The sequence below is a fragment of the Spermophilus citellus genome, assembly GCF_964194105.1.
Source record: "Spermophilus citellus genome assembly, chromosome: 7".
In the NCBI taxonomy this organism is placed as follows: Eukaryota; Metazoa; Chordata; class Mammalia; order Rodentia; family Sciuridae; genus Spermophilus; species Spermophilus citellus.
The window spans coordinates 34,540,341-34,565,350 of NC_138188.1; the positions used below are offsets into that span (position 1 = coordinate 34,540,341).

The 25,010-nt window shown below is 41.7% G+C and overlaps 1 protein-coding gene across 1 annotated transcript in view; it reads left to right on the forward strand.

The window, feature by feature from the left end:
- The first annotated feature begins 13,000 nt into the window (after positions 1-13,000).
- Positions 13,001-25,010, forward strand: part of IL20RB (interleukin 20 receptor subunit beta) — a 205,464-nt gene continuing 193,454 nt past the window's right edge. Inside the window, exons 1-5 of the mRNA XM_081302093.1 lie at positions 13,001-13,202; positions 14,137-14,263; positions 15,803-15,993; positions 19,838-19,962; positions 22,011-22,161. Coding sequence (XP_081158219.1) covers positions 13,190-13,202; positions 14,137-14,263; positions 15,803-15,993; positions 19,838-19,962; positions 22,011-22,161 — 607 coding nt within the window. The 5' untranslated portion in view covers positions 13,001-13,189. The remainder of the gene's footprint in view (positions 13,203-14,136; positions 14,264-15,802; positions 15,994-19,837; positions 19,963-22,010; positions 22,162-25,010) is intronic.

Here is a 25,010-nt window from a genome sequence, read left to right on the forward strand (position 1 = left end):
TTGGATGATCTTACCCACTACCAATGAAATGCCAGAGGCAGGGGAGACGCTATCATACCCTTGACACCCATCAGCTTGATTTGGAAGTTTTTTGTTTTAGACAAGGTCTTCTATATCACCCAGGCTGGTCTTGAACTCGTGGGCTCAAGCCATCCTTCCATCTCAGCCTCCCTGAGTAGCTCTGACTATAGGTATGCACCACCGTGCCTAGCTTACCTATCACCTTGAGACAAAGATTAGAGACTTCTGCCCATATAAGCATCTCAAATTCAAGTGTATCAAGTTGAACACATGCAAGCTTTTCTTGCACCAACTCAACCCTTCCTGCCCTGACCCCACCCCACTCTGCTCCTCTGTTGTTTTAGTTGAGGTGCTGACATCCACCCAGTTACCCAAACACAGAACCTGTAAGTCATGTTTGACTTTGCTTCTGTGGCTCTCACAATCCTCTCAAATATCTAGGAGCTGAAATTCTACCTCCTTTGAATTTGCTCACTTCTCTCCACAGACAAGAGAGACCTAATGTTGGCCATCTCTCATCTAGGTGACTGATAGCCTTGGTCCTCCAATCTGGCCTCCTTCACTGCTTTCTCCACCCTAGTCAGAAACTTTAGGAGTTCAAATATAGAGAATATTATGGCCAGATTTGAGCGTTCAACCCTTTCTTTGACCTTTACTATTCTCAGGATAAACTCAAAGCCCCTCAACAAGACATGGAAAACTCTCTGGAATTCTGTTTCAGTCTTTGAGAACTATTTTTCTTGGGACTCCAACTTTGTTCTTCATTTGCACCAGTTTTCTTCCAGTTTCCTAGTCACAGTGCCTGGCTGTTTTTCTGGGTTTTGTTTGTTTGGTTTTGGTTTTCCCTCCCAAAGTTTAATAACCTCAAAGTCACCTCCTTCAGGGGGCCTTCTGTGATCCACAGACTGGATTAGATCTTTCTCTGTAGTGCTCCTATATTCCTTATGAATATTTCTGTCACTGAATTTTCATTATTGATTTATAATTATTTGCTTGGGCATTGTCACTATTTGGGAGGTTCTTGTTGAAGGCAGGACCTATTGAATTCTCAGGATCTAGCACGTACAAGGCCCTCAGTGGATGCTTTTGTTGAATGAATCTGAATGACTTTCCCGAGGTTAAATTGCAAAGAACTTGTGAAACTGTCACCAAAATATCTTCTACTGTAAAACTCATGTTTATTCCACTACGGTATTTGCACATTAGAGTGTTTAAACTCATGAAGAGTTAAGACTCTGTTAAAAGGTTTTCCTTCTAACTTTCAAAATTGATTTTACTTTTTCAATAATCCATTCACATGATTCACTCATCAAAAGGTATAGTACTCAGTGAAGAGTCTTGTTCCCATTTTTTGCCTCCAACTTCCTACTTCCCAAAATAGCCCTATGAGTTAGGTGCCACTTCTGTGGTCCCTCTGCCTTGAGGTAACCAATGTTGTCAGTTTCTTATATCTCTTTCTAGAATTTCTTTTTGCAAATGTATGTAAATATGAAGTTTTATATTCTTTTTTGCCTTTAAAAAAGTATTGATTTTTTTTTAACTTCCCTATTTTTTTCTGAGGTGAGTATTAGCAAAAAGTGCTAATCAGTACCCAGCTTGAATGAACTCACAGGAAGGGAGACTTGGAAGAAGACAGCTATTGGATGAGGGGAGAAGAAAATCCTGCCTACTTACTGACCTCTTGGGACATGCAGGGGCCTACAAGACAGAGCCTGTGGTCCAGATAGCTCCCCCAGGCAGATTCTCAAGCTCCTTAAGAGTTACCTTGTCTTTGGAACTTTCTTAGGCCACTCCCCTTGATGCAATATCTGGGTTTGGGCAGAAAGGAGGGTGCTGCAGAGCCCGCCCCTTCTGAGCTGTTTGGACCAGCTCCTCTTTTCAGAACAATTCAGGCTTCACTGTGACTCAGACCTCAGCTCCAATCTCTGCTCAGAAGCAAGATGGCTGAGATGGACAGAATGCTTCACTCTGGAAGGAAAAGGCATTCCAGGTCAAATTAAGTCTGCCAAACCCCTTCACTAGGGTTCTAGACGGAATCTGGACAAGTTTTATCATGTGGTTTTTCTACGCCTTGATTCCATGTTTGTTCACAGGTAAGTATGAATTAAAATACATCTGGTTGTTTGGGCCTTGGATTAGAAGGTGAAAAATACTTTCCCAGGGTTTGGGGTTGCAATACCTGTATAGAACATCTTATGTCTGTTTTTAAAAAGGTTTCTCACCTCTTACATCAGCATCCCCACATCTCAAAGAAAAGTCCTGCACTATGTTTGGAAACCTCTTTCCTAAGTGTCTGCAGAACTATCTAGAAAGACTTCATTAAAATAGTCTAAAAGTTGGCGTAGCTCTGTGCATTTTGCTTTTTATCTCATTACCTGGTATTACAAGGTGCAATGGAATTCACAGTCTATTTATGCTTTTTAAAGTAACATAATTAAGGATTCTAACAAAACACATGAATAGACAATTTGAGAACTTAAATTTTGGGTACAAGCCTTACAAAAATTGGATTTCTTTCTTGGTCATTGCAGAAAAGGTATTCTATAGCATTTTAGAAAATATTTGGTTGGGGAATTTTCTCTTACAGTACTATTACAACATTTTCTCTACTCCACTCCTGGTTGCATGTATGTACCTGCTTTATTGGTACAAAAACTGCTTTATTGGTCCTTAGCTGTTGGTATTTCTCCATGTCAAACTGCATTTAAGAGAAATTTTTAATTTTAATACCAGTCACTTTGTGATGTCAGTGGAAGTCTCAAGTTAGTTGGTTGGTTTGGTGTGTTTCTTTCAACACAGAACTAATATTCTAGTTTGTTTAAATCAGGCAATAAATCAGGCAATGTTTAGAATTGGTTTAAACATCCAACTTAGTGTTCCTTCCTATACCCAAATCCTTCACAGCTCTCAGTTGCACAGCACAGGACGTCCAAATTTTGCATGTCTATTTCTCATAACAGTACATTCAGACCCCATCCTGTATTTATTTGATTCTCATTCTCCTTGAAAACATGCGGATTGCAGGCAGGTGCTGTCTTCACAGTCAGTACATTCTATCTGATTTCCTCTTCCTGGTCTTTATATATAATTTCCCACCAGAAGCACTACCTCCAGTTCCTTTCCCCATCCCAAGTCCATGTTCCCATCATCATTCCAGGCAGATCCTTCTCCCTGCAGACATTTCCCAGAACTCTATCCTTTGGCACTTGACTTCATGTGCTCTAGCTTCATTAGGTTGCTTTGCTTTTCAACACAGAAGAACCTGTATGTCTTTTCTGGTGTCCCCCAAACCCCTAGCACAGATCAAGTATGTTGGTTGTTTGGTAAATTAGTTGTTTGATTGTTTAATTTTGGGGACAAAAAAGTTGCCAAAAGGCAGAAGATGGGAGGCCAAATGACAATCAGAAAGGTTAGCATTTTTTAACCTGACATTTTCTTCATTGAATTCAGTATTTTGAGGCTTTTCTTAAAAACTCCTGTTTCAAACAGACCTGGGGGTAAGTGCTTTCTTCTGACACTTACAGACTTACAGATAAACCAAAAGATGTCAGAGTCAAAAAGACTTAAAAGTGTGAATTTTTGCTTTATCACTCCCTTGTTCAGTGACAAGATCATATAACTTTAGTTTTCTCACATGTGAAGTGGTTATCACAGTCACCTTGAAGTGTGGAGGAGTTAACTAAAATGATGCAAACAAAATCACTTTGAAGACTTCAGTGGTGGTGCAAACAGATGGTGGTGTCAGCAGATAAGTGCAGGTTGCTTTTTTGCAATTTTGACCACTTCCTCTGGATTGTGTAGGTGCCTGTGAGGAATTCTGCAAATTCTAAATGAACTTCTGTTGGTAACGAGATCACTGAACAGATGGGTAGTTTTGTTGCTTTCTTTCATAGAAATCATTTGCCTTGCTTTGTTCCTTCCAACAAGAGTATTGTATTTTGGAAACTGATTCTTCCTACAAATAATAATCACATTAATGACAGTGACAATCACAATTGCTATTTCTGTGCAAAGCAGTTGTTATTTCCCCCATTTTATACACTAGGAAACGGACTTGGAAACCTTCAATTATTTGTCCAAGTACATAACATTCTAGGAAGAGGGGGAATTGGGATTTGGTTCTGATTTCACTAGCTCCAGAGGCCCTTTGTGTTTCTGTGCAGAAAAAAACTGAGACATTGGGCTGGGGATGTGGCTCAAGCGGTAGCGCATTCGCCTGGCATGCTTGCGGCCCAGGTTCGATCCTCAGCACCACATACAAACAAAGATGTTGTGTCCACCGAGAACTAAAAAATAAATATTAAAATTCTCTCTCTCTCACACTCTTTAAAAAAAAAAAAAACTGAGACATTGACACAGGCCCACAAAAGGGAGGAGGAACAAAGTAGAAGAAACAGTAGTGCCTTTTCTGATGCATTTGACTTGAAGGTTATTGAAGGAAAAGAATGGTGGAAGAGGACTCAAATGAAGGGAGTTGACATCAGACCCAGCTGGGTCTCTTACAGGGAAGAGATGCTGATTTCTGCCTAGAAGGTTTGCCCACAACAGTTCATGGTGGGCAGCCTTCATGCTCCCTTCTTTTTTGTGACTTAAGATTTTAGAAGTGTTCAGCATAAACCTCAGAGCAGCAGAAAGGACTAATTTAAGATGGATGAGAGATTAGGGGGAAAAAAAAAAAGTAAAACATAAGCTGTTTCCCAAGGAAGTCAAGACTTGCTTCAGTTGTTCTGTTTTTATTCAGAGCACCATATTCCGAGCTGGGTGCTGATTAGCAGAGAGATGAAAAACAAACAAAAAAACCAAAACAGTCCTTTGTTTTCAGATAAGTGAAGTCTTTGACATCTGGGGTTGAAATGTAGTATTAATTATTCTTTTGGCTACCAGAAATAAGGTCTAGATCAGTGGGTCCCAATCTTGAATGAACATTGAAATCACCTGGAGAGCTTTTTACAGCCAGAGATTCTGAACTAATTTAGGATGTTGCCCGGGGCATTGGGGTTTTTCAAAACTTCCTGGATGGGGCTCTTTAAGAGAAGTGGTTGATTACAGGGCTGGGCAGGGAGAATACAAGACCAGACAGGAGTGTCCTGTGGTAAGTAATGAAGGGCTCTGAAGAGGACAGGGGAGGTAAATTCAACACCACATGCTGGATTGAATCCTGGAATGGAAAAAGACATTAGTGGAAAAATTGGAAAAACCTAAATAAAGTCCGGAGTTTAGTTACAGTAACACACCAACACTGGTTCCTTAGTTTTGGTAAAAACGAGTCATGGTTGGATAAAATGTTGGCATGGTGGAAGCAGAGTGATGGGTATATGAGAACTCTGTGTACTGTCCTTGCATCTTTTTTTCTGTAGATCTAAAATTATTTTTTTAAAGTCTATTAATAATAATTACATGAAAAGGGGTGAAGAATAGAGACAAGTCAAATGGACACAGGAGTCAAGCTGAAAGAGTCCCCGGTGTCCAAAGTTGGAACAATTTGAATAATAAAATAATAACAATGTATTGGATTTTAATCATAGAATAAAATAAATATGAATCCATATTGGTAGAAATAAATAATTGAATAGATAAACAGTGGAGAACACTCTTTCCTACCAAATTCCAATTAAATGAAAAAAAAAACACTATTAGTACATAATAACAGTACTTGTTGTAAGAACTCTCCACCGATAGATGCAAAATTAATGCATGGAAGTTTGAAGAGAAACAAAATGTTTATGTAGTCTCAAAGCATCTCCCCTAAGGTGCTAATTAACACTAAAGGGGAAATTGATAGCTTTACTGTGGAGATATTGCCTAAACAAAGTGATCAAGATTAACATTACTGGTAAAAAGACATACTGACATCGTGTGCTCCCTGTGAGGACATGGCAAAATGTATAACCTCAGTCAAATCATGTGAAAGCATCAGACAAACCCCAACTGAGAGACAGTCTGCAAAACAGCTGACCAGTACTCTTAAAAAATGTCAAGGTCATAAAAGACAAAGACACACTGAGAACAGATTGGAAGAGACTAACTAGATGTGACAACTGAATGGGGAATCCTGGACTGGTTCCTAGGGGCAGGGCAAAGAGCCTTAGGGGAACTAGTGAAATGTGAATAAAGACTGAAGCTTAGTTAATCATATTCATCAATATTAATATCTCAGTTTTCAAAATTGTATTACCGTCATGGACCCATGGACGCCTGAGTGAAAGGTGTGTGGGAGCTCACCGCTATTTTGTAATTCCTCTGAAAGTCTGAAGTATTTCAAAATACAACTAATTTTCACCATTTTACTGGGCTAAGATCAGATTTTGGCAGGACTGTGTTCCTTCTGGAGGCTCTAGAGGAGGATCTATTTCCTTGCCGTTCCTAGCTTCTAGTGGCCACCTGTGTTCCTTGCACATGGCCCCCTTCCATGGTTTGTATGTACCACCATTTGTTTAACCATTCACCTATTGAAGGACCTCTGGGCTGATTCCAGTTTGACTATGCACATTCATGTGCAGGATTTATATTATGAAAATTTTCATTTCCCTAGGATAAATACCTAAGAGTGCAATTGCTAGATCGGACAGTAATTGCATGTTTAGTTTTACAAGAAACAGCCCATTTTCTAGAGTGAAGGTACTATTTTACATTCTTACCAGTAATGTCTGAGGGATCTACTGTTTCTGTCTCCTTGCCAGCTTTTGGTTTTGTTATTTTAAAAATTTTTGCCAGCCAGGCGTGGTGGCATATGCCTATAATCCCAGCAGCTTGAGAGGCTGAGGCAGAAGGATCACCAGTTCAAAGCCAGCCTCAGCAACTTAGTGAGGCCCCAAGTTACTCAGTGAGACTCCATCTCTAAATAAAATACAAAAAAACGACTGAGGATGTGGCTCAGTGGTTGAGTACCCCAGATTCATTCCCTAGTGACAAAAAAAAAAAAAAATTGCTATTCTGATAGTTATATACACTGCTATCTCATTGTAGTGTTATTTTGTTTTTCTATAATAGCTAATAAATGCAATATTTTTTCACGTGCCTATTTGCAAGTGATATATCACCTTTGGTGAAATGCCTTTTTATACCTTTTGCCCATTTTTTAATTGGATTGTTAGATTTTTTTTTGCAGGTTTTTTCCTCACCTAAGCAGCTTTTTATTATTTATTTATTTAAATTAGGTATAGATGACAGCAGAATGCATTTTGATTCATTGTACACAGTTGCAGCACAACTTTTCATTTCTCTGTACATGATGTAGTGTCGCCCTCTATGTGCAGTCATACACGTACTCAGGGTAATAATGTCCATCTCATTCCACCATCTTTCCTGCCCCCATACTCCTTCCCCTCCTCTCCCTCCCCTTTGTCCAGTCAAAGTTCCTCCATTTTCCCATGCCCCCCCACACCATTATGGATCAGCATCCACTTATCAGAGAGAACATTTGGCCTTTGGGTGTTTGGGATTGGCATACGACGCTTAGCATGATGTTCTCTAGTTCCATCCATTTACCTACAAATGTCATAATTTTTTTCTCTTTTAATGCTGAGTAATATTCTATTGTGTATATATACCACAGTTTCTTTATCCATCCATCTATTGAAGTGCATCTAGTTTACTTCCACAGTTTAGCTATTGTGAAAAGAGCTTCTATAAACATTGATGTGGCCACATTACTATCAGTATAGTATGCTGATTTTAAGTCCTTTAGGTAAAGACAGAGGAGTGGGATAGCTGGGTCAAATGGTGGTTCCAGTCCAAGTTTTAGTTCTAAGGAATCCTTTTCCAGACTGGTTGTACCAATTTGCAGTGCCACCAGCAATGTATGGGTATACCTTTTCCCCCACATCCTCTCCACTTATTATTGCATGTATTCTTGATAACTGCCATTCTGACTGGTGTGAGATGAAATCTTAGAGTAGTTTTGATCAGCATTTCTCTAATTACTAGAGATGCTGAACATTTTTTCATATATTTGTTGATTGATTATACATCTTTTGAGAAGTGTCTGTTCAGCTCCTTAGCCCATTTATTGACTGGGCTATTTGTTTGTTTGGTGTTAAGTTTTTTGAGTTCTTTATATATCCTGGAGATTAGTACTCTATCTGATGTGCTTGTGGCAAAAGTTTACTCCCCTTCTGTAGGCTCTCTCTTTATTTCATTGATTGTTTCCTTTTCTGAGAAGAAGCTTTTTAATTTGAATCTGTCCCATTTATTAATTCTTGATTATATTTCTCATACTGTAGGAGTCTTGTTAAGGAAGTTGGGGCCTAATTTGACATGATGAAGACTAGGGCTTACCTTTTCCTCTATTAGTTGAAGGCTCTCTGGTCTAATTTCTAGGTCCTTGATCCTTTGAGTTGAGTTTTGTGCATGGTAAGAGATAGGAGTTTAGTTTCATTTTGCTGCATATGGATTTCCAGTTCTCCCAGCACCATTTGTTAAAAAGGCTATCTTTTCTACAGGGTATGTTTTTGGGACCTTTGTCTAATATAAGATAACTGTTTTTATGTGGGTTTGTCTCTGTGTCTTCTATTCTGTACCATGGCCCCACATGTCTATTTTGGTGCTAATACCATGCCATTTTTGTTACTATAGCTTTGTAGTATAGTTTAAGGCCTGGTATTGTGATGTCTCCTGCTTCACTCTTCTTGCTAAGGATTGCTTTGGCTATTCTGGGTCTCTTATTTTTCCAAATGAACGTCATGATTGCTTTTTCTATTTCTATAAGGAATGATGAGATTTTAATTGGAGTCACATTGAATTTGTATAGCACTTTGGGTAGTATGGCCATTTTGACAATATTAATTTTGCCTGTCAAAGAGCCTGGGAGATTGTACCATCTTCTAAGGTATTCTTCAATTTCTTTCTTTCTTTAGTATTCTGTAGTTTTCATTGTACAGGTCTTTCACCTCTTTTGTTGATTCCCAAGTTTTTTTTTTTTTTTTTTTTGAGGCTATTGTGAATGGAGTAGTTTTCCTAATTTCTTTTTCAGAAGATTCATCACTGATGTATAGAAATGCATTTGATTTATGGGTATTGATTTTATATCTTGCTACTTTGCTGAATTCATTTATTAATTCTAGAAGTTTTCTGGTGGAGTTTTTTGGATCCTCTATAGAATTATGTCGTCAGCAAATAATGATAGTTTGAGTTCTTCTTTTCTTATTCATATTCCTTTAATTTCTTTCATCTGTCTAATTGCTCTTGTTGAATAGGAGTGGTGAAAGAGAGCATCCCTGTATTGTTCAGTTTTTAGAGGGAGTGCTTCCAATTTTTATTATATTCTTGGAATTGAGTAGATTAGTTCCTCTGCTTTCTTTGCAAAATTATTTTATTTTGGGTTAGTTAGTGCTCAGCACATGTTCAGCATGCACAAGGCCTTGTGTTCATTCTCATTCTCTCTCTCTCTCTCTCTATATATATACACACACACACACACACACACACACACACACACACACACACAGAAGAAAAAGTAGTTTTGGTTATTCTAATTCCTTTGCCTTTTAAAATAAAATTTACAAAAACAAACTTGACAGGCCTTTGATAGAATTGTGTGAAACCTGTGTGTCAGTTTGGAGGAGAATTGCCATCTGAACTATTTTGAATATTCCAATCCATGAACATGATGTGTCTCTCCATTTATTTAAGTCTTTTTTAGTTTTTCACATCAACATTGAAAATTTTTCTCCATATCAATCCTGATGTATTTTTTGGATTTGCATTCATGCATTTCATTGTTTTTTGAGTGATTGTAGTTTTAATTTCTTTTTTTTAAATTTTTTTAGCTGTTGATGGACTTTATTGTCTTTATTTTTATGTGGTGCTGAGAATCGAACCCAGTGCCTCATACATGCCAGGCGAGCACACTACCACTGAGCCACAACCCCAGCCCCTGTAGTTTTAATTTCTATGTATAAATCTTCATTCCTAATCTATGGAAATATGATTAATTTTTGTCTTGTGAACTTACTTGGAATATCAAGAGTTGTTTTTGTTCTTGTTTTATTCCATGGGATTTTCTACATACACTATTATATCATCTGTAAATTGAGGGAGTTTTACTCCTTCCTTTCTAATCTGTATTTTTTTTTTATTCTTTTGCATTCCTTAATACAGTGACTAGAATTTCTAGTATTCTGTTGAATAAGAGTGGTGAGAGTGGAAATCCTTGCCTATTCTTGTTCTTAGTGGGGAAGAATTCAGTCTCTTACTATGTTGCTAAAATCATAGCTGTAGACTTTTTGTGGATGGTCTTTATCAAGTTCAGATAAACTCCTTGCTCTTTTTAATTTGAAGAGAGACTGTTTTGTTTTAATCATGTATAAGCGTTAGGTTTTATAAATACTTTTTCTGTGTCAACTGAAAAGATTATGTGGTTTTTCTTCTTTAGTTTATTGACATGGTGGATTGCACTAATTGATTTTTAAATGTTGAACCACCCTTGCATATCTGGAAAAAATCCCACCTGGTCATAATTTTTATACATTATTAGATTTGGATTACTAATATTTTATTGATTTTTTTGCACCTAAGTTCGTAAAAACACTTATGCAAATTATTTTTGTTTGGGTTGGGGCTGTATCTCAGAGGTAGAGAATTTGCCTAGCACATACAAGACTGTGTTCAATCTCCAGTATCGTAAACAAACAAACAAAATATAAATCATCTTTGTCTGGTTTTGCCATCAGGGTAATACTAGCCTCATAAAATAAGTTGGAAAGTGTTCTTTCCTCTTCTATGTATTGAAATAGTGTGTGTAAAGTTTGTGTTAATTCTTCTGTAAATGTTTGGTAGCATTCTCTAGTGAAACCATCTGGGTCTGAAGACTTAATTTTTGAGGGCTTTTAAAGTATATAATTGAAGTATATTAATGAATAAATTATATTAATACATAATTTTTATTATATGAAATGTAGCCTTACATTTATACAGCTTCATATTTCCAAAATAGTTTTTTTAAAAAAATTTTCCCAGAGGAAGGATGTCAGAGGAGACCATGCTTCACCCTCCTGTCCCACCCCCACCCCCACATGGCCTTTTTCCTTTCCATCTCTTTGATGATTTCAAAGTGAGGAATTGGGAGGTCAGGAAGCCTCCTTGTGGGTGCCCCAGGTGTTTCCTCATAGGGCTGACTGTGGCTAGTACGTGTGAGATGAAGGTGTATCACCAGTGTCCTACATTAGAGAAGAGGCAAGGGAATCAGATGGGGTGTCTCCAGAAGCCCCCTGGCCCCATTTCTTTGTGGTAAGAGGGCTTGATAACAAACAGCAGGTGCCAATATGGAGATAGGCACAGAGGGCCCCAGCTGTCCCCTCACTCCACTGTGCTGTCGATGTTATCACTGTGATTATAACAGCAAAGAGAGGCAGGTGTTGTGCATTAAAATAGGAGCATGTAAAATGGAGAAGAGAGGATTTCAGTAGAGGGTCAAGATCACTCTGGTGTTACCTTCAAGGTTGCGCTTTGGGGTACCCAAAGTCCTTATGAGAGTAGATTCAGCTTCACAGGCTTCTTTCATTCTGAGCAAACCATTCTGGGTGCACCACACACATCTATGTGAGCAGATACTTATGTCCCAGATTGGCTCATGGCCTTGCAATTGCTCTGGGGTGGAGTCTCTAGGTTGGCTTAGCACCTCTTATGACTGGACTCACTTCATAGCTGACCTGAGCCTACACTCCCCACCTGGAAGCTGATGCCCCATTTTGTACTGTTAGAGGTCATGAAGGGATGTGCTTTCATACCAAATGTTGGCATGAGCAGGAGAGGAATATGACAAGAAGCTGGCAAGAGCCGGCATGGGTTTGCCACAAAGGAGTGGGTGGCTCTGGTTAATTCAAGTTGCTTAAGGTGACATAGCACATGACTGCATCAAAGCCTGGAATAAGGGCCTGTCATAAGCAATGTCCTTCAGGGTTAATGTCCAGAATATATAAGGAATTCAAATAGCAAAACAAACAAAACACCCAAATAATCTGATTGAAAAAATGGATAATAGATCTAAATAGACATTTATTTTTAAAAAGACACACAAATGGCTAACAAGTATATGAAAAATGTTCAATATCATTAATCATAAGGTAAATGCAAATCAAAACCACAATGATTTAACACCTCACCCCAGTAAGAGTGACTTATCAGGGTTGGGTTGGAGCTCAATGGCAGAATGCTTGCCTAGCATGTTTAAGACTCTGGGTTTAATTTCCAGGACAGACCAAAAACAAATGTCTATTATCAAAGAAATTAAAGATAACAAGTACTGACAAGTATGGGAATATTTGCACACTATTGTTAGGAATATAAATTAATATAGTGACTATTGAAAACTGTGTGGAGCTTTCTCAAAAAATTAAAAAATAAGACTACCATATGATCCAGCAATCCTACTACTGGGTATATATCCAAAGGAAATGAAATCAGTATGTTGAAGAGATATCTACATTCCTGTGTTCATTGCAGCACTATTCACAATAGACAAGAGATGGAAATAACCTAAATGATAAATTTATAAAAAGACAAAACTGTGGTACATGTACAGTGGAATACTGTTTGTCCATAAAAAGGATGAAATTATTTCATTTGCAACATCGTGGATGTAACTGGAGGATATTACATTAAATGAAACCAGGCAGACTCAGAGATATTACATGATCTCATTCAGATGTGGGATCCCAAAACGTGGATCTCATAGAGATTTAGAACAGAGTGGTGATTACCAGAGCATGGGGGGAGTAGGAGAGAGGGAGGGAAGAGGAAACAGTTTGGCCAACAGGTACTAAATTATATTTAGATTTGAGAAATTCTGATATTCTGAATGGCAGCTATTATGAAGACAACAACCATAAGTGTAGGGGAGGATGTGGGGGAAAAGGCACACTCATACATTGCTGGTGGGACTGCAAATTGGTGCTGCCAATATGGAAAGCAGTATGGAGATTCCTTGGAAATCTGGGAATGGAACCACCATTTGACCCAGCTATCTCTCTCCTCGGGCTATACCCAAAGGACTTAAAAACAGCATACTACAGGGACACAGCCACATCAATGTTTATATTTATAGCAGCACAATTCATAATAGCTAAACTGTGGAGCCAACCTAGATGTTCTTCAGTGGATGAATGGATATAAAAAAATGTGGCATATATACTCAATGGAATTTTACTCAGCAATATGAGAGAATAAAATCATGGTATTTGCAGGTAAATGGATGGTGTTGGAGAAGATGATACTAAGTGAAATTAGCCAATTCCCCCCCAAAAAATGCCGAATGTTTTCTCTGATATAAGGAGGCTGACTCATAGTGGGGTAGGGAGGAGGAGCATGGGAGGAATAGATGAATTCTAGATAGGAGAGAGGGGTGAAAAGGAAAGGGAGGGGGCAGGGGATTAGCAAGGATGGTGGAATATGATGGACATCATTAACCAAAGTACATGTATGAAGACACAAATTGGGTGTCATATACTTTATATACAAACAGAGATATGAAAAATTGTGATATATATGTGTAATAAGAATTGTACTATATAAAGACATGAATTGGTGTGAAAAAAAATTCTGATATTCTATTGCACAGTAGAGTGAGTATAGATAATGAAAATGTATTAGATATTTCTAAAAGGCTGGAAGAAAGGACTTTGGATGTTTTTTCCCCACAAAGCAATAATACATGTTTGAGGAGATAGATACTGATTTGAACATTACACAATATGTGTGTGTATCAAAGCACCATGTGGTAGGTGTACCATAAATATGTACAATTTTTATATGTTAAAATAAGTACATACATATCATGCCTATATAATAGGGTTTGGTTTTCTCATTTGTATAGTGGATGAACCAATGGTCCTTAGTCCCAGTAGGGTAATGAGGATTAAAGGAACAATCTAGCACATAGCTTAATAGAATATAAGATCTCGCTTAAGATTACCCATTATTATTGTTAATATGCCTTTTTATCACAAAGGCAGAATTATAATTATGGTAGCCAAAACTTAGCATTAGCACAAGTATGATAAAATTAGAGTTGTCATCATTCATAAACCTGTGTGGCCTTTCACTGGACGCTACCAGTCTGAAGCTGTGGCATTCCCCCATGTCAGCCACCCCTCAGCCTTCCTCTCTGCTTTCACCCAGATGGAGTGGCCAGTCTGCCTGCCCCTCAGAACCTCTCTGTGAACTCAACCAACATGAAGCATCTCTTGACATGGAGCCCAGTGATCCTGCCTGGAGAAACAGTACACTATTCTGTTGAGTATCAGGGGTGAGTGATTGGTTTTTGTTGTTTGAATAATTTTTCCTCCCTCAGACAGCAATTGGTTCCTGGAGACACAGCCCCTTCCTTCTTGGCTCAAGGAGGCCTTGTGAGCCCAGGGATGGATTATCTCCAATGATCTGCCCCCTCTGTGTGAGTGGGCATTGAAAGAGTCAAGGAAGCAAGGAACTGCCCTTTGGTTTTGACAGTGAACTCTCTAGAAACATGAATGTGTAGACATACATTTTGTTGTAGCTTCTTTTCAACAGTGAGTCAGCTGTCCAAAGAGTTTGACCCTTACTTGAGATGGACAAATCATTGGAGACCCAGATCCTTTGGGAGGAGAGAGAGATCTCAGTTTTCTTGACTATATATAGTCTTGTACTTAGAAGCCAAAACAAATATTCACCCTAAAGATCAGCTGGCCCTGGGGCCTACCAGGCTTTAGTCTTCTCCAGGAATTTGCAACTGTTGAGTAGTGACAGCAGCAGAGAAAGTGCTCAATGTATTTCATTAGCAGTAAATACAAACTGATCACATTATTAGAAATATGTAGGTATTGTAGGTTCAGGACACAGCTGATAACATTTTTGGATATAGGGAACTTAATATCTGAAGGAGGAGATGGGCAGAAAATATAATAGGTCCATTCTTTTTCAGTGTGGGATCCTTTAGCCACAGGGAGTTATTTAAGTTTAAATTAATTTAAATTAAACTCAAATATCTGCTTCCCAGTCCCACTGGTCCCATTTTGGATGCTCCAGGGCCATACGTGGCTAGTGGCTGCCATATTGAGCACTACCAGTACTGAACATTTCCATCAATTCAGAAAGTTCTACTGGGTAGCAATGCTTGAGGCAATTTCAGAGAGTGATTTGTGCTAGAACAACTATAAGGCTGAGGCAAAAGGGCTGACTCTGCAGCTGCTTTATAAGAGGTGGTTGGAAAGGCCTCTCTGAGGTGGTGATCCTTACATCAGATCTGCAAGGAACCATCCCTGTGAACAGCAGGGACAGATCATTTGAGAGAGTGAACAGCTGATCAAAGGTCCTTTGGAATTAAGAGATCAGCATTCTGGGAGAAATGACCAGGAGGTCAGTGTGGCAAGAATATCTCTCTTCTGAGCAGGGTGAGAGAGAAGGCCAGAATCTTATAGCAATGGGGATGAGTTTGGATTCCATTCTAAGTGCTGTAAAAAGCCATGGAAGACAGAAATGTCATGGTATGCTGAGGGTGGTGAATGGCTTGAAGAACAGCAAGAGCGGAGGCTGGGAGATCTCAGCAAGGCAGGACATGAGGGTGGCTGAGATAAGAGTGCTGACTGTGGACATGGAGAGAAATACACAGATTGGGGTTCATGCCTAGGTTTCCCTTGGCTGGTGACAAAAGGAGTGAAGAATGGATGGTTGGTGAGGGAAGAGAGTGGAGGAGCTGGGGGTGGGGAGCAAATGCTGACTATGAAGAGTGGGAGAATGGAGGCAGTTCCCATCACCTTTGCGCCTGGGTCAAGGGGTTGGTGTGACGCTGCATCTTCTTTTCTTTGGCCAGAGAGTACGAGAGCCTGTACATAAGCTGGATCTGGATCCCCACCAGCTGGTGCACAGTCATCGAAGAACCCAAGTGTGACATCACGGATGACATCACTGCCACAGTCCCTTACAAACTCCGTGTCAGGGCCACATTGGGCTCCCAGACTTCTGCCTGGAGCACCCTGAAGCACCCCTTTAATCGAAACTCAAGTAAGGCACTTTTTTCCTTACTCTCTGCTCTACCATGCTCCCCTTCTCATGTTCACCAAGACTTTCAGGATCCTTTTTATCATCAAAATAATTTTGCAAAGCCAGAGTATGGTGGATGTAAACCACTCATACTGATACATTTTTGAAAAATATTTTTAGTTATAGATGGACATGATACCTTTATTTTTATTTGTTTGTTGATTTATTTAATGAGGTGCTGAGGATCAAACTCAGTGCCTCACATGGGCTAGGCAAGCATGCTACCACTGAGCTAAACCCCCAGCCCACTGATATATTTTTAAAATTGCTGATCACTTCCCTCTCTTTGGTTCTTTGGCTTTGGATGTCATTGCTGACTGTCTTGGTCAGGGTTTGTGGATGGTGGAGACACTGGCATTGGGAACCTGGCTATTCCGGAAATAGGGAGATAGCTCTAAGATTGCCTCTGACTACACCGCTCATACCTCCATAAATCTTATACTGCCTCCCTTCTGGTGCCTCCTGAATTCCATATTTACTGACTGTCAGCAACTTTGTTGTTTAAAAAGATCTATTTCTTTAATGGCCATGAGAAATAGTACCCTTCTGTGGTTGCTGGGAAATGACTCTTCTAATTGCTATAGTACCTGGAAAATGATTGAGAAAGAAGACAAGAATCTGGGTAGGTGTTCACATATAGCTGAGTGCAAGCAATGGCCAGAGCATGAAAGGATGTGCAGAGGTGGAAAACAGTAGAAGCCAGGACTTGATGGATGGCAGAGGGTAGAGAAGCAGCTATCCATGTGGCTTTGATATGAAGCTTGTCAAGTCAACAGAAGGTAGCCATGGAAGAGAGAGTGTCTAGGCAAAGTCTGTCTCACAGCACAATCCTTCTGGCTGCTGTGTGGAAAGTGACCTGGAATGGGCAAGCCTGTCCAAGGCAGGGGAAGAGCGAGGAGAGGGTTGTAACACTCCAGCTGATTCAAGATGGAGCCCAGTCCCAAGCATGGAGGAGAAGGAGGAGGAGGAAAGGATGAATTCAAGAGACATGATGAGTTAGAAAGGACGGGGCTTGGAGACCAGTTATTAGGGGATAGGGCTGGGAGAGATGGTGATGGTGTCCAGCTTCTGATTAGAGAATGCCATCCAAAGCAGAGACACTGGGAGGAGCAACTGGTCTTGAGCAATGAGAGACATCTCTGTCTCTGTGCCCTTTGTGATGGAGATTCCAGCAGAATAGCATGCCGTGGATGCCTGACTGGCAGCTGGACATCAGGATCTGGGCCACAGAGAGGTCAAAGCCAGAGACATACAACACAGAGTTGGTAGCTAAAGATTTGGGAGAGTATAAGATTATCCAGGGAGAAGATATGGGAGACAAAGAGACCCTGGGGTCTTGGGGAACCTCAGGGTTTAACATGTCTATGGAGAGAAGGTGGCTGGGCTGGGAGGTCATGGAGGGAGAATAGGCTGAAGGAGGCTACTGCATGGGTCCTCAAGAAAGTGACCTCATGGAATGGAGGGGATGACAGTGTGGTTTCTGGGGTGGAAGACTGATGGAGGTGGGAAGCAACAGGGCAGCTCTTCCCCGAAGCAGGTGTGGGTGAGAATGCAGACGGTTGGAGCTGCAGGAAGAACAAGGGCAAGGGCCTTTGGTAGACTTGTGTTCAGAGGTGGCAGAAGATTCTCTGCTGTGAGTGAGGGCAGAGGAAGTAATGGGGCAAGTCAGGGTGGTTAAGGAGCTTGTAACATTGTGTGGACCTCAGGAGAGCTCAGAAGGTGGGGGCGCCCAAGCAAGAGGCTGAGGAAGATGAAGACAGCTTTGAAAGGGAAGTTGGCCCCGTGGAACTTGAGGGATGTGGTTCAAATCCCAGTTCAGCCACTTGATGCTTTTCGTCTGTAAAAGGGGCAACAGGTTGCTTCACTGGATAGTTGTAGGGACCACATGAGAAGAAATGTGTAAATTACTCAGCGGAGTGCTGTCCTACCATAGCACTCAATTGTGGGTAGGTGTTATCACTTTTTGCCCTAGGGATGCCTGGAGTCGAGAGCCAGAGAACAGAGGAGTGGAGGGGTGGGGCAGGAACAGGATTGTTGGAATGAAATACCAGTAGGAATTGTGGTGCCAAAAATGGATTCCTCCCTCTGGGCTCCTTCCCAGGCAATGGGAGGACTTAGTGGAAATGGCTGGATCCTAGGCACTGGGGGAGGGCACTGCAGCTCTGCCTCTGCCTGCAGTACCCAGGTAGCACCCAGCACCACCTCCCTCTGGCACCTGGGAGATGCCAAGACTATTGCTGGGGATTGGCAGCTGTTGGAAGGAAGACTGGGGTCAAATAGATAAGGGAGTGCCTTCCAAACTATGTGGGCAGGGCTGTGCTGTCAAACATGGGCTGAGAAGGCCAGAATAAACAGGAAAAGGTCTTGCTGCAGGGGGAGCTGAAGAAAGGAGCCCGTACTTGCATCAGAAGGTTGAAGATGTGTTCTTGAGCTATCCCTGCACAGTGGAGTCAGCAACTGGGCTGGGTGGCATGGTGATCTCTTAAAGGCATTCCGTCTGTCCTTTTCTGTTTGTAAAAGGCCACTCTGACTTTTCCCCAGGAATGTGAAAGATCCTTCTTTAAGGCTCCCCTATAGAGGATCTTCTGCCCTTAACCTTGTTGAGCAGAGGTTCTTAGCCTCAACTGCATGCTGGAGTTGAGGAGGAGCTTGAGAACCACACTCCTGGGGCCCATTCCTGGAGGGTCTGATTTGACTGATTTGTGTGCATCCTGGTCATTGGGAGTTCAAAATTCTTCCTAGTTATTTTCATTTATAGCTGGACTTGGGATTGCCTGGTACAAAGAATAAATGCCCCTCATGGGGGAGCTAGAAACATAGACATGGGCTCAAATTCTGGTCATTAACTGTGATTCTGGGAAAGTCCCTTAACATTTCCATACAAACAGAATAATATTTACCCTCTTAAGTTTCCTGGGTGGATTAAATGAGACAAGTATGCAGAATGCTTAGGACAGAGGTTCCTGGCCCAACACTGTCAAAAAATTCTTCTCTGAACTTCGGGTCATTTTCTCTAATAATATCTATCCTCAATAAAGATGGAGGTCAGAGGACCTGGATCTGCAAGGCACATATGGATTCATCATCAGTAGCGAGGGGGTGGGAGCTGCCTCTATGACCCCTTCTGTTCTTGGCCTGCTGGTGGGGATCCCTCTCTCTTTGGGATCCAAGTAATGTGAAAGATGATATTTATATTTAAGTTGTAATTTCTAGAGTCAATGTTAAAATTTGTAAAAAGCCTTTGACTTGCCAATAATATCCCTCTGTCAGGATGTGAGATGAGGCTTAGAACAGAATAGCTAACCTATCCACAGGCCTCTGGTGGTTTGCAGATGTCTGAAAGTATTCAGATGCCTGTACATGCCACTGTCTATGAGAACTATAGGGATGCACATGCCCTGCCAGGTATGTTCATTCCTAAGGGGAAAAGATGGGGCCCAGCTATGCTCCATATAGACCCAAGTTCAGGCAGGTGTTTGGCAAGCATTAAGAAACGGCATCTGCTCATTAGATGAGCCAAGGTGAAGAGCAATGTCTACTAAAATATTAGGTTAGTGGAACCTGGAGCACACAATTTTAGAAGGGAAAGTAATAATGTCTACTTGAGTATGTAATCCCTTTTCCTCTTTTCTTGAGTATATATATTTCTGGAAAAGAATAGAAGACTTTATTGAAGTTAAGAGGCCAAAAAAAAAAAAAAAAAAGAATCATAGTAAATCTTTGCCATTTGGGTTTCATTCATTCATCATTAAAAAAGTGGTCCTGCCTAGGACTGGCTTTGATTCTGCCCTTGTCTTGCCAACAGCCATCCTCACCCCACCCAGGATGGAGGTGTCCAAGGATGGCTTTCACCTGGTTATTGAACTGGAAGACCTGGGGCCACAGTTTGAGTTCCTCGTGGCCTACTGGAGGAGGGAGCCTGGTGCCAAGGTGAGTCAGGCTTTGCGGTACAGATGGTACAGCTCTCTGAGGGTGGGTGAGGAGAGCCAGGTCCTGCAGTGCTCACTGTCTGGGCAGCCTGAGAATGAGCAGCTCTGGGTGAAGCCTGTGAAGGGAGAGATGACTAGATGCTGACCATTCCATGGGCCTCTTTAAAAAATAAAAATGCCTTAGTCCACTTTGGTCTTGGCTGGGAACATTTTCAGGCAGATCTGCTGAAGTTTGGGGGCAGCCTCATGCCCCAAACTAAGCTAGATTGACCTGGAACATCTTTTGAATGGACTTTTCCCCTCTCTCATCAGCTGATCTCCTCAGCCAGTTAAGGGAAGCAGGTTAGGGTGTTCCAGATCAACTGGATGATTTCAAGAGCCTACGAGGCTGGTACAAGCCTCTTGAGGGTGTGTATCTTGGCAGGGAACAGAAGGGGGCAGCCAGCCAGGAGCTGGCTTATGAATAAGCCCATTTAATTAGGAGCAGGTAGGCCATGCAGAAAGCCCGGGAGGGAGCTGCCCCTCCCCGTGGGAAGGCTGCTGTAGTCCATGTGAGTGGAGTCCAGCCCTCGAAAACAGCAGCAGCAGAAGGGGTGGGGCACCAGTGGAAAGTGGGGGGACACTCAAATCCATGGAGCCCCTGTCCAAGCTGAGAGGGAGACAGGACCTAGAGGCCCGCTCCCATCAGCACCAGGAAGTAATGGGCTTTCTCAGAGTATTAATATGGGCTCTCACAGAACCCCTGAGCAGAGCTGGCAGAGTCTCCTTTCTCCAGGGACCCCTACCTGTGGTGGCCTTGCTTCCTTCTGCTGAGTCCTCTTCCTGTGGCCCCCTGCCCAGCTTACTCCCAGGCCCTGCCCTTCATCACACCTTCCAACATACGCCTATGATTGTGCCTTCCCAGCCACTCAAGGCCTCTGAGCCTGAGGCCTCTCACAGTATCCTCTCCCCTTTATCCCTACTTCCAGATCCAGGTATTCAGTTTCCCAAGACCAAAGTCTTTGGAGAGGAATCCCATTGTTCATTCTCATCAGGCCAAGCTTAGTGGTTGCAGGGAGCTAGTTGGTCTCTGATAGGACCCTTCTCAGACCGGAGGTATCCCAGATCACTTAGTGGTGTCTGAGGGCAGTGCATATGCCCTGCCACACACTCAATAGGGGCTTTAGGTTGGGAAGTGTCCTCTGGAAGGTGGGTGGGGGCAGGTAGGGTAGGCAATAATACCAGCCCTTATCCCCATGAGGTCAGAGCCAACTGATAGGACATGGCATTGCCAACCAGACAGGTGGAGTGGTGCTGGGGACAGGTCAGCACCAGGCAGGAGGCAGCACACAGCTCCCTCAGATTCTTTGGGACAGAGTGGCTCCCCACCCTTGTAACTGGCAGGGCCAGTGCTGAAAGAGAAGTATGTGCCCTGAGTCACCTAGGCTCAGCCTACACAAGCCTCTTCAGGCTCAGATGCAGAGCACAGGCCGGGGGCAGGTGGCGGATGTGGAAAGGTGGACAGTGGAGTGCATAGACAGAGGGATGTATGGGCAAGTGGGGAGGCATGGCCCACCAGCTCTCTGATTTTATGCACTGATCTCTGTGGCAGCAGTGACCATGCCAAATCCTTGCCCAGTCAGATTTCCAAATTTCCAGTCTCTGCTCAAGTATCATCCTTTCAGAAAGGTTTCCCCTAACCACATTGTCTAAACTAGTGCCTCCCTGTCACTCTCTAGCCCCTTGCCTTTTCTCTGCACAGCTTTTATGGCCACCTGACATGTATTTATATATTGTTGGTCTTCCCCACGAAAGCTCTACAACAGCAGAGACTTTGCCTCCTTTGTTATATGCTCTGTCCCTGTTCCTGGAACAGTGCCTGATACTTATTAGGTGCCTAATAAACGTGAGTGGTAAACGAGCAAGTAAGTGCAAACATGCGTGAGTAACAGGGAACATTCTGTACGTACCCCAGATAGGAAATTTCTGCAGTATTCCCTCCCTGGCTCTCCTCAACCTTTCCAGTCCTGCTGCCCTCAGAGAATAACTGTGTTTTCTGTTCTCCCAAAGGAACAGACCAAAGTGGTGAGGAGTAGGGGCGTTCCTGTGCACCTGGAAACCATGGACCCAGGAGCCACATACTGTGTGAAGGCCCAGTCTCTGGTGAAGGTCATCGGGAGGCACAGTGCCTTCAGCCAGGCAGAGTGTGTGGAGGTGCAAGGTAAAGAAGATCTGCCTGTCCCTTGGGCCCCCGCAGAGGTGACAGCCCCTCTTGGTACATGCTCAGGTGCCTTTGATTCTGAGCCTTCCCTTGATTTCACAGACCTGGGTGGGTTCCGGTGGTGAATGTGTGCAGGAGGCCATCCTAGTGCTGGGTGGGGATCTTTAAGCAGCTGTCACTCTCCCCGTGAGAGCTTCCTCCTCCCTGGGCCAGATGTGTCAAGGCTGATGAACACTGCCTGTGATTAGAGGTGGCTGCAGGAGAGGCCACCAGGTTCCTTGACGAGCCTGGGAAGGAGGTCATACACCATACAATGCCACAGTTTCTTTTATTGGAAGGGGCTTTATGGAATGTCTCCAGAAGCCTCTTTTTTTTTCCCCCTTGACATTAAAAAAAAAATTTTTTTTTAGTTGTAGATGGACACAATACCTTTAATTAATTAATTAATTTTTTATGTGGTGCTAAGGATTGAACTCATTGCCTCACAGGTGCTACACCTCCAGACCCCCCTTGAAATGTTATGGTCTAAAAACTTGAATAACTTGAAAACCCTTTTGGAAAAAATAAACCCAACAAAATTCTACATCCTATGATCCTACCATTCAAATATCACCACTTGTGTGTGTGTGTGTGAGTGACCTTTTAGCCTTGAATATATAGTACATTCATATGGTGCAAAAAATATAAGAGACACATGGAAATTTTATTTTCCATATCCATTTTCCCCACCCATAAAATTCCTATACCCTCTACCATAGATACGGACTTCTTGCATATACTTCTGAAGACTTTTTAATGCATATACAAGTAAATGAGAATATGTTTACATATATTGCCTTTCCTTTTCTTTGTGGGGTGGGTACTAGGGATTGAACTCAGGGGCACTTGACCCCTGAGCCACATCCCTAGCCCTATTTTGTATTTTATTTAGAGACAGGGGTCTGTCTGAGTTGCTTAGCATCTCTCTGTTGCTGAGGCTAGCAAAAATGGTGGCATGTTCTACACATTTTTCTGGATCTTGTCTTTTTCGTTTTATATATCTTATAGATTTTGCCATATTAATAAAGTAGTTCCTTTATCCTTCTTTATTGCTACATACTATTTCATTATATGTATATGAAATAACTGATTTAACTAGTCCCCTATTAATGGGCACTTAGTTTTTCCCAAAATATTTTGCTATTACAGCCAATGCTCTAATTAATTTCCGCTAATACATTGATTATTTTGCCAGGGATGGGTGTGTAGCTCAGTGGTAGAGGGCTTGTCTAGCATGCACAAGACCTTAAGTTTGACCCTCCCAACTTTGTGAGAAAAAAAAAGATAATTTTTCTGGTATATATTTATTTGAAGGATAAATTATTTGAGGTAGATTGACTTGGTTGAAGATATAGACCTTTAATTTTGATTGCTGTTTTCAAATTGCCCTCCAAAGGAGCATAGCCCTCAGTCATTACCTACACTTCTGAGTTCTATAGCATATAAACACTGTGCCTATTTTTCTGTTTTTCCCCAATAACTAACATATCTATAACTGTTCCCATGTAAATTTTCTGATTATTATTTTATTCACTTTCAAAAAAAAATCATGTCTTGTTTAAAAAAATCCAATCAACACAGAAATTTTAAAAAGGGTCAGAGTTAAATATTGTCCACTCTTCCCCATATACCACTCAGGAGGTTTCCTTTGGTGAGTCTGGCATTTAATCCTTCCAGCACTGTCTGTGTGACTCCAGTGCTCACACACACAAAGGGGCCTATCCCATACCTAGTGTTCTGTGCCTGGCTCGTCTTCACTTGGCAATATATCATGAGCATCATTTTATGTCGGTATCTTTGGGTCCACCTCAGTTTTTTTAAATGCTGCATAGTAAACCAGTATATTTAATATCTCCTTATTAATGAGAATATTTTGTGTTTTCTAGTCCTTTGCCACTATAAACCATGCTGTAGTAACCAAGTGTGTATCTGTCCCAATTCTCATTTTAATAGCTGAATGACTAGCCTACCATTCTGGTGAATCCCCTTTATTGAGTATTTGAATCACTTCTGTTTGCTTTTTTTGGGGAGGGGAGGTACCAGGGATTGAACTTAGGGTCACTCAACCACTGAGTCATGTCTCCAGTCCTATTTTACATTTTACTTAGAGACAGGGTCTTACTGAGTTGCTTAGCACCTTGCTTTTACTGAGGCTGGCTTTGAACTTGTGATTCTCCTGTATCAGCCTCCCGATCTGCTGGGATTACAGGCAGGCGCCACCACACCCAGCTTTCATTTGCTTTTGAAGATGATACTCATTCTTTTATTAAATGAATATTTACTGAATATTCACTGTGTGCCAAATCCTGGTCTGTGCACTTGGGTACAGCAGGGAAATCCCTGCCCTCAAGAACCTCCCCTCTAGTGGAGACAGACTCCTAACAAGCGAAAGATGGGATGGTATCAGTGGGTTCCATGAGGAAAATGTACCAGAACATGCCTGGAGGGGTAGGAGGGGCAGGGACCACTCTGGGCAGAGAAGGGGTTCTGTTGCTGTATTCCAGAAGTTTCCATGAACAGACCGATGCATATAATTGTTTCCTTTCTTGGAATTATGTTTTTGGAATTGAAATCATAGGAGTGGATTGAAAGGGTATGAACATTTGTATATCTCTCAATGTACACTGCTAAAATATTTTTCAAAATCTTTGAAACAATATGCATGGCCCCAGCCACTTGTTTGACTACCAGCTTCTCCACAACCTCCCTGGCTAAGTTACCCTTCACATTGTGAGCTAACTACCCGACCAGGGGGGCTTAAATGAGCTACTCCAGGTTACACAGAACAGAGATGGGAAAATACTGCATTC